This window comes from Thalassophryne amazonica, chromosome 14 (genome assembly GCF_902500255.1).
Source record: "Thalassophryne amazonica chromosome 14, fThaAma1.1, whole genome shotgun sequence".
NCBI classification, from domain to species: Eukaryota; Metazoa; Chordata; class Actinopteri; order Batrachoidiformes; family Batrachoididae; genus Thalassophryne; species Thalassophryne amazonica.
In genome coordinates, this window is record NC_047116.1 from 70564791 (window position 1) to 70574916 (window position 10126).

The 10126-nt window shown below is 47.0% G+C and overlaps 1 protein-coding gene across 1 annotated transcript; it reads left to right on the forward strand.

The window, feature by feature from the left end:
* The first annotated feature begins 1264 nt into the window (after positions 1–1264).
* Positions 1265–3303, forward strand: LOC117525204 (protein ALP1-like). Its single transcript, XM_034187047.1, has 2 exons — positions 1265–2369; positions 2465–3303. Exons 1-2 carry the CDS (start codon positions 2135–2137, stop codon positions 2788–2790), a joined length of 561 nt encoding a protein of 186 aa, XP_034042938.1. The 5' UTR covers positions 1265–2134; the 3' UTR covers positions 2791–3303.
* Positions 3304–10126: the final 6823 nt, after the last annotated feature.

Sequence of the window (10126 nt, forward strand, 5' to 3'; positions counted from 1 at the left end):
AATTATGACAGAGTTTTTGGGGGAAGAGCAAGCAGCAGAGTTTTTTTTTTTTTATTGTTTACATGTGCGCACATGAACGGGCAGGAGGTCTTCAAACTGGGTCCTGCAGAGGTGGAAGGACCACTGAAAGTGGCCGTCATCCAGACGGTCATTGCAGCTCCTGCAGCAAATAATGATGCTCCCTGAATTGGGAACGTCTCATGACGTTTGTCAGCTTTCCACAACAACTCGCTCCGTGTGATCAAGGTCCGTCATGCTAACTTGACTGACGGAATGGAACTGAGCAGAATGGAAGCTCCTCCTATTTGATAACGCACCGGGGTGAATTTTTGCAGCAAAAGCAGAGCGACACACCGGGCAAAGGAGGCGCGTCCATCGCCACGCGACCCCCGCCTATTTGTAGCGTCTGATCACGCCCAGTGTGAACGCGGCATTACTCCCAAATTCTTAAAAATTTGGAATTGTTTTGGAAAATGTAGATTTTTTTTTTCTTTTTTTTTCTTTTTTTTTTTTTTTGGTGAAAATTGTGAAATTCACCAAAACTCACTCAGTTTGTGATTTTAATTGTGTTGGGTTTTTTAATTCATTTAAACACTGTTCACAATTCTTCCTCACAAAATTTTGAATTTTTGTTGTCATTATATATGGTTTGTTTGGAAAACAATAAAATTTGTAGGAGAAACATGAAGAATATAATGTGTTTTGGGATATTTGAAATTATCACTTGTGGATAATTTTACCTCAAAGGGCACCACCTATTTCTAAGTATAGGTACTTTAATTTAAACATTCATTAATTGATTAGTCTCAATTTAATTACTCAGTCTCAATTTCTAAGGAGTAAGCTCCGCGGGTCAGATCCGACACCCTCTGTAAAACCATACAAATATCACAGACAACTTCACACATTTAAGATGTTTATTTAACTCTGGCAGGAGTTAAATAACAGAACATATCACAGTGAACAATTTAATGATGACGACATTCAATGAGCAATGATTATATGACGTTCAGATAATTTGGTTTTGTAGCGGGAGTTTTAGGAGTAAGATTCGTCCTAATTTAGCAGGGAATTTACTTTGGTGTTTATCAAGTTGAGAGAAGATTAATAATGTTGGATAGAGTTAAATAAAGCCACTCTGTTTATCTGACAGGCTCCGGTCTTAATGGTCCAGTCACACGGCACTTAATGAAGGGTGACGAAGCCCTGACGAAACCAGAAATCGGGACTTTCGTTGGCATCGTTTAACCCTTGCTAGCTTCGATCTGGCAGTGGTCACTTCGTCAGGATTTTTAAACTGTCGAAAAATTTGAACGAACACCACCGAAAACCTCAATTCGTTCGTATTTCGTTTCGCTGTCGTTTGTGACGGTTTGTTATCGTTTGCTTAGTTTTTGTAACGTTAGCCTTTTGTTCACTCTTCGTTCACCTCGGTTGAACGAACATGACGACAGCTGAACGAGTAATTAACGAATACGTAATGACGCCTCAGAGACCTAAACATTTTCAGACAGTAAATATAGCGTTAAGAATGTTTCATCATCTATGTATGGACATTTCAAACATTTCTCCTTTGTGTGGGCGTGGCCTTCGTCGGCCACGAACAGTTCCCCATGACCAGACACAGACAGTTCGTCATGACCAGCACCATGGATGGTGATGATCCCCAGCATGGAGAAGAGCCAGCCCGCCTTGTGGACGAGTACGAGATGGCTGTTCTTTAGGCCAAAATATATGAGGATGAATTAATGATCAGCATGTACCTGCATGTCCAGCACTGATGGCGAAGGGGACAGCGATGGAGATGGTGGACAAGGCCATGGATCCAGCGCCGAAGACAGTTCGGTCTGTATGACCAACTCATGGTTGAGCTGAGGGCCGAAGATCCGCAGTCATTTCGCAATTTTATGTGAATGCTGTCCGAGATGTACGACAAGCTTCTCAGGAGAGTTGGTCCATGCATCCTGAAGCAGGAAAAATGGTACCGAGCGGCTCTGGACCCGGGCCTGAAGCTGGCACTGACTCTTCGACATTGGGCTTCCGGAACCAAGTACAGTAATATGGATGGCGTGTTCCTCACAACACAATCTCTCTCGTCGTTCAAGAAGTGTGCAAAGCCATCTGTGAAGAGTTCATGGACGAATGTTTCGCACCTCCAACTACACCTGCAGAATGGTTGGCTATAGCTGAGGGCTTCTTCAAGAAGTGGCAATTTCCGAACTGTTGTGGTGCACTTGATGGCAAGCATATCGCTTGCAAGTGTCCTCCTGGTACAGGAAGCATGTACCACAATTACAAGGGATTCTTCAGCATGGTTCTATTTGCCTTGGTGGATTCGGACTACAAGTTCATCTGGGCAGACATCGGTGGTAAGTAGTGATAAAAGTCAATTAAAAATTCCAATTAAATATAGCCATTTATTTATTTATTTTCACTGTAGTGATATACTCTCAATTTCGATTAGGTAAAGGATCAGCAAGTGATGCCCAATATTATATTGAATTGGAACTGAAGACCTGCCTGGAAGACGGCACAATAGGCTTTCCTGACCCACAGCCACTCCCACATGACACAGAAGACGTCTCATTCTTCTGGGTTGGAGATGATGCCTTTGCTCTGCGCCCCAATCTGATGAAACCATATGCTCATCGCCACCTCACAGACGAAGAATGGATCTTCACTTCCAGGCTCTCACCTGCAAGAAGAGTGGTTGAAAATGCGTTTGGAATTTTAGCTAATCGGTTCCAGGTTCTCCTGACGACAATGCAGCACAGCCCTAGGACTGTGTGACTCATTGTCCAAACTTGCATGGTGCTGCACAATCTCATGCGGATTAGATACCCCGGCCTTCAGAATTGCATCAGTGATTTTGAAGACATCCACACTCGGCAGTTGGTGCCTGGAGCATGGAGGCTAGGGAACAATTTGCAGGATATAAAAATCCAGAGAGGACACAACACTTGAAATAATCCTGGCAAGGTCCAGAGGAATTTGCTGAAGCATTGGTGCAATTCTGAGGCCGGTGCAGTGCCATGGCAGAGAGAAATGTGCCACTTGTAAACATTATGCACAAATTAGAATATTTTTCAGTCATATATTTAATTCTAACAAATCCGCACATTGTAATTTGGAACCATCATTGTTTAAATATGTGTTTTTGGCTAACAGATTTTTAGAAGGCATCAAAATTTATTTATATATTAAGAACAGGAGACAAACTGAACATCTAATGATGACAGTTTTCTAAAGTTTGCCACATGTACATGCACATAGCACGTAAAGATTTTTCTTAAAAGTTTCTGTGTAGGCTCTCAGTTGTCCAGGTGGTTTCCATAGTAGAGAAGCTTGAATCTTCGACTGGACTGGGTTGCTTGACGTGAGGACGTTTCGCTTCAAATCACAGAAGCTTCCTCAGCTAAAATTCTTGCTCTGGTAGTCTGACTTCTGTTTTGACTCTTGTAGAGAAGAATAAACCAGAAGCCAACAAAAGCTGGAGTTTTTTTTAACCTAAACCAGTTTTTTTAACCTAACCAGACCCCAGAAAAAAACTCCAGCTTTTGTTGGCTTCTGGTTTATTCTTCTCTACAAGAGTCAAGACAGAAGTCAGACTACCAGAGCAAGAATTTTAGCTGAGGAAGCTTCTGTGATTTGAAGCGAAAAGTCCTCACGTCAAGCAACCCAGTCCAGTCGAAGATTCAAGCTTCTCTACTATTTTTCTTAAAAGGTGGCATTTGGTCTTTTTGCTACACCATTGAAACATTTTTCTCAAAGTTGACATTTTGAAATGTTTTTCTAATTTGTTTGGAGCTACAGAAAAGCAAAGGATGAAATCTACAGGGCGTTGACAAAGTATGAAGATGGGAGCAGCAGCAGCAACAACAGCAGATCTGGCCACAACAGCAATTCCATCAGCAGCTGCACACTGTCTTGCCTGTCCGAGGACTGGTGAGTAAAAAAACATATTTAACTGAACTATTTTATTCAATTTGTAAATTATTGTTAATGAGACATTGTCCTTTTTTATTTTCTGTTTGTGGGATAGGACTCCAACCCATGCCAGCTCAGTGGACTGCAGTACCTCCACAGATGGACACACAGCTCTGGCAGCCACAGAACATCGAGTAGCTGCAGCCTGTGTGTCCAACCCAGCATCCCACATCATTCAGTGCTCCTGTGCCAGGACCTCCCCATCACCAGACCACCACAGACAACAACCTCAGATTTGGGAGTGATGTCCATGAGCAGTTTTGTTCTGGAGGCTGAGGAGGATGGTATCTCCAACATATCTTTTCCATCACCCAGCACATTCCAGTTCCAGACACCCAACACCAGCCTGCTTTAAAGGTGATGACCAATAGGACACAAACTAATGAGACACCGACACTGTTTCCCACGTGTACATAGCACATAAATATTTTTCTTCAACATTACACATTTTGTCTTTTTGCGAATGTTTGCCAGATGTAAATAGTTGAATAAAATATTTTTCTCCTACATTCCACATTTTGCCTTTTTGCAAATGTTTGCCACATGTAAATATCCATCCATCCATCCATTTTCTTCCGCTTTATCTGGAGTCGGGTCGCGGGTGCAGCAGCTCAAGCAAAGCCGCCCAGACCTCCCGATCCACACACACCTCCCCAGCTCCTCCGGGGGAACCCCAAGGCGTTCCCAAGCCAGCCGAGAGATGTAGTCCTCCAGCGTGTCCTGGGTCTTCCCCGGGGCCTCCTCCCAATGGGACGTGCCCGGAACACCTCTCCAGCGAGGCGTCCAGGGGGCATCCGGAAGAGATGCCCAAGCCACCTCAACTGACTCCTTTCAATGTGGAGGAGCAGCGGCTCGACTCCGAGCTCCTCCCGAGTGACTGAGCTCCTCACCCTATCTCTAAGGGAGCGCCCAGCCACCCTGCAGAGGAAACTCATCTCGGCCGCTTGTACTCACAGTCTCGTTCTTTCGGTCATGAGCCAAATCTCATGACCACAGGTGAGGATGGGACGTAGATCAATCGGTAAATCGAGAGCTTTGCCCCCCTACTCAGCTCTCTCTTCACCACGACGGTCCGATACAGCGACCGCATCACTGCAGATGCTGCACCGATCTCACGCTCCATCCGTCCCTCACTCGTGAACAAGACCTCGAGATACTTAAACTCCTCCACTTGAGGCAAGGACACTCCACCGACCTGAAGAGGGCAAAGCACCTTTTTCCGGTCGAGAACCATGGCTTCGGATTTGGAGGTGCTGATTTTCATCCCGGACGCTTCACACTCGGCTGCAAACCGCCCCAGTGCACGCTGAAGGTCCTGATTTGACGAAGCCAACAGAACCACATCGTCCGCAAACAGCAGAGAGGAGATTCTGTGGTTCCCAAACCAGACCCCCTCTACACCCTGGCTGTGCCTAAAAATTCTGTCCATAAAAATAATGACCAGAACCGGTGACAAAGGGTAACCCTGGCGGAGGCCAACGTGCACCGTTAACAGGTTTGACTTAATACCGGCAATGCGAACCAAGCTCCTGCTGCGGTCGTACAGGGACCGGATAGCCCTTAGCAAAGGACCCCGGACCCCGTACTCCCAGAGCACCCCCCACAGGGTGCCCCGAGGGACACGGTCGAACGCCTTCTCCAGATCCACAAAACACATGTGGACTGGTTGGGCAAACTCCCATGAACCCTCGAGCACCCGATGGAGCATGTAGAACAGGACGAAAACCACACTGCTCCTCCTGAATCCGAGGTTCAACCATCGGTCGAATTCTCCTCTCCAGTACTCTGAAATAGACCTTACCGGGGAGGCTGAGGAGTGTGATCCCCCTATAGTTGGAACACACCCTCCGGTCCCCCTTCTTAAACAGAGGGACCACCACCCCAGTCTGCCAATCCAGAGGCACTGTCCCAGATCGCCACTTGATGTTGCAGAGGCGTGTAAGCCAAGACAGTCCCACAAATCCAGAGACTTAAGGTACTCAGGATGGATTTCATCCACCCCAGGAGCCTTGCCACTGAGGAGCTTTCTAACCACCTTGGTGACTTCGGCCTGGTAATGAATAAGTCCGCCTCTGAGTTCCCAGTCTCTGCTTCCTCTTCGGAAGACGTGACGATGGGATTGAGGAGATCCTCGAAGTATTCCTTCCACCGCCCGCCAACATCCCCAGTCAGGGTCAACAGCTCCCCACCCGCACCGTAAACAGTGCTGGTGGAGAGCTGCTTCTGCCTCCTGAGGCGCCGGATGGTTTGCCAGAATCTCTTTGAGGCCGACCGATAGTCCTCCTCCATGGCCTCCCCGAACTCCTCCCAGACCTGAGTTTTTGCCTCTGCGACCGCACGGGCTGCGGCACGCTTGGCCTGCCAGTACCTGTCAGCTGCCTCCGGGGTCCCACCTACCAACAAAGATAAGTAGGACTCCTTGAGCTTGACGGCATCCCTTACTTCCGGTGTCCTCCACCGGGGTCGGGGATTGCCGCCGTGACAGGCACCAGAGACCTTGTGACCACAGCTACGAGCGGCCGCATCAACAATGGAGGTGGAGAACATGGTCCACTCGGACTCCATGTCTCCAACCTCCCCCAATATCTGGGAGAAGCTCTCCCGGAGGTGGGAGTTGAAGACCTCGCTGACAGAGGGTTCCGCCAGTCGTTCCCAGCAGACCCTCACGATACGTTTGGGCCTGCCAGGTCTGACCGGCTTCCTCCACTCCCAGCGGATCCAACTCACCACCAGGTGGTGATCGGTTGACAGCTCTGCCCCTCTCTTCACTCGTGTGTCCGAAACACGTGGCCGAAGGTCAGATGATATGACTACAAAGTCGATCATCGACCTCCGGCTCAGGGTGTCCTGGTACCACGTGCACTTATGGACACCCTTGTGCTCGAACATGGTGTTCGTGATGGACAAACTGTGACTAGCACAGAAGTCCAACAACTGAACACCACTCGGGTTCAGATCGGGGAGGCCGTGCTTCCCGATCACCCCCCTCCAGGTCTCACTGTCGCTGCCCACGTGGGCGTTGAAATCCCCCAGGAGAACAATTGAGTCCCCAGTCGGAGCGTTATCTAGTACCCCTCCCAGGGACTCCAAGAAGGTCGGGTACTCTGCACTGCCGCTCGGCCCGTAGGCCGAGACAACGGTGAGAGACCTGTCCCCGACCCGAAGGCGTAGGTACACGACCCTCTCGTTCACTGGAGTAAACTCCAACACATGGCGACTGAGCTGGGGAGCAATAAGCAATGCGACCCCAGCTCTCTGCCTCTCCCTGTGGGCAACGCCAAAAAAATTAAGCGTCCAGCCCCTCTCCAGGAGTTGGGTACCAGAGCCCAAGCTGTGAGTGGAGGTGAGCCCGACTATCTCTAGTCAGTATCTCTCAACCTCCAAGCTCAGGCTCCTTCCCCTCCCAGCGAGGTGACATTCCACGTCCCAACAGCCAGGGGCTGTGAGCACGGACCGGGCCGCCGGGCCACCCGCCCTCGACCGCCACTCAACCCCCATGGCCCCCTCTGCAGGTGGTGAACCCATAGGAGTAGATGTAAATAGTTGAATAAAATATTTTTCTCCTACATTCCACATTTTGTCTTTTTGCGAATGTTTGCCAGATGTAAACAGTTGAATTTAATTTTTTTTTTTTTTTTATCAAAGTTGACATTATGTAGATCTGCAAGTTGGACACAGGGCTCTGAGGGCGCAGCTCAACAGAAGGAAGGTCCCATCTTGTGTCATGACTTAACCCTCTGGAGTCGAATGACGCCCCCTTGCGGTGTCAAAAGTCAGCTGTTCCCCCAAGAATTTTCGGAAGGTTTTTTGCTGCATTATGTGTGTGGAACGGTTCTCTCCGTCCGTGCGCTCCTCCAACACGCGTGGGTTTTTCCCTCATTTCTCAAAATTGGCCAGCAGCAGGAATGACAAATGCCAACCAGTACAAGCCAGGGAAGTCTTGGACAGGAATTGTTCCAAGTAGCACAAATATTTGTTTGGCATATTATACAGCAATTTACATGCAGTATTAAGAAACACCCAAAGCACTCTTGCATTTAAATGCAAATGCTTGCATATAATTTTGTTTTGCTACATTTATATTTGCATTAAATCACACAGGTGAGGTTGCACCAAAAGTAGTCAAAATCACTCAAATATACCTGACACCAGATTTTGAACACATGCAGCCTCATGAAAAAATGTAACTACCAGGCCTAGAAGAATTTTCAGTCCCAGGAAAAATATATATATTTGCATGATATAATGCAGCCCCACTTAAAAGCATTTTGCAGTGCTATTACATAAGGAAAATGTAATTTTATTTAGGACATTCCTGGGAATGAAAGTTATTCCTACGGTGAAGTTAACCAAAAAGAAAAAAGAAAGATTTTGCAAAACACAAAGGCAACTTTGATAAAAAAACTTATATTCAACTATTTACATATGTTGAAACTGCAAAAAGAAAAGATCAAATTTGATTTAAAAAAAATAATTTATTCAACTATTGGCATATGTGGAAGCAACATAAAAACAACATTTAAACTATTTACATATGTGGAAACAGCAAAAAGAAAACATCAACTTTGATTAAAAAAATTTTATTCGGTTATTTACATGTGGTAAATAAAGTAGCAAAAAGAAAATATGGAATGTGTGCTATGTACAAATCAGAATTATAAAACAACAAAAAAAAAAGTTCTCAGATGACAGATGACCTATTTGGTCATCATCTGAGAACCTTTCAAGTAGGCTGGTGTTGGGTGTTGTGAATGACTGTTGCAGCCACTCTGTGCTGTGTGACTACCAGAGCCCCCGTGGGCATACTGGTGTAGACCAGTGAGCCGGCATAGGTTGGAGTCCTGCCCCACAAACAAAATAAAAAAAGTTAATGCATCATCACCAAAAATTTACAAAGAAAATAGTTCAGTTAAATTTTTGTTTATACTCACCAGGTGATGCCATTTGCTGGCTAACCGGCTGTTGTGCTGGTGGCGGCTGCTGTGGTGCTGGAGGAAATGCTGCAGTGGTGCTGGCGGCGGCTGCTGCAGGAGCTGCTGCTGTGGTGTTGGCGGCGGCGGCTGGAGGAGCTGCTGCTGCAGGAGCTGCTGCGGCGACAGGAGGTGCTGCTGCTTGACTCTTTCCTCCTCAGTCCCATCTTCATATTTTACAAGCACATGAAATATTTCCTCCCTCGCTCTTTTGTAGCTTCACTCTGACATGCTTATCAAGGAGTCCCGGACATAGGCTGCGAAGGTGTTCCTAGGGTGCTCTTTGAACTTTCGCAGTTCATCCATGTGGGCCTGACCCTCGTCCGCTCGTTCCCACATTAGTTGGAGCATCTCGTCCATCTCCGTCTCTTTGGCACCCCGCCGTCTTTGGGTCACTGAAGTTGAAGCCCTAGGTTCACCTTCGGAGTCTACATCTGCGGCCTCCTGAGCAGCAGCTTCAGCAGCTTACGGGTTGCCGGAGTGCTCCTGGATAATAGAATCCACCTGTAAAGACAAAATCAGAAACAGACCTAAGTTTTATGGTAAGCGGGTGGGTGTGGATACTTACACTTTTGACCGGTTTAGGACAATGCCGAACCACCCTATCCATGAATTTCATGGAGGAGAGGTTGAACCGCTGCCGGTCCGTCCAGTCAGCATCACCTCCGTCACCCGACTTCCTTTTGCTCTTCTTCACTAATTGGGTGTTCGTGTCACAGACACTTTTGAACCACCCGATCAGATGTTCAGCTGCAAGTAGACAAAGTACCCAATCTGGCATGTTAAAATATTGCAAGTAAAAATTGTTTGAAAACCAACTGAAACAGTCAAAATACTATAGTACATTGGGGCTAAAATCAAGTCAGACAAAGTGAAAATACAAGAGGATCAATTCTCACCACTCTTGTTCATAACTTTGGCCTGGGCCTCCCAGAGTCCCTGCTTGACTTCGTGCTTATGATAACCAGCCTTCTTTGCATTCCAAACTACCTCTGCTGTCTCAAGCCACTCAAACATGATCTTTTCCACCTCTTCAGTCAGCACGAAGTCTTGTCTGGGGGACCTCTGCTTCTTTGTAGCAGTCTTCTTTGCAGAGTGGGGCTGGTGGCCAGATTTGTGGCAACAGGTGAGGCTTCAGCACAATCTGTTACTGTGGCCTGAAAAAGCAC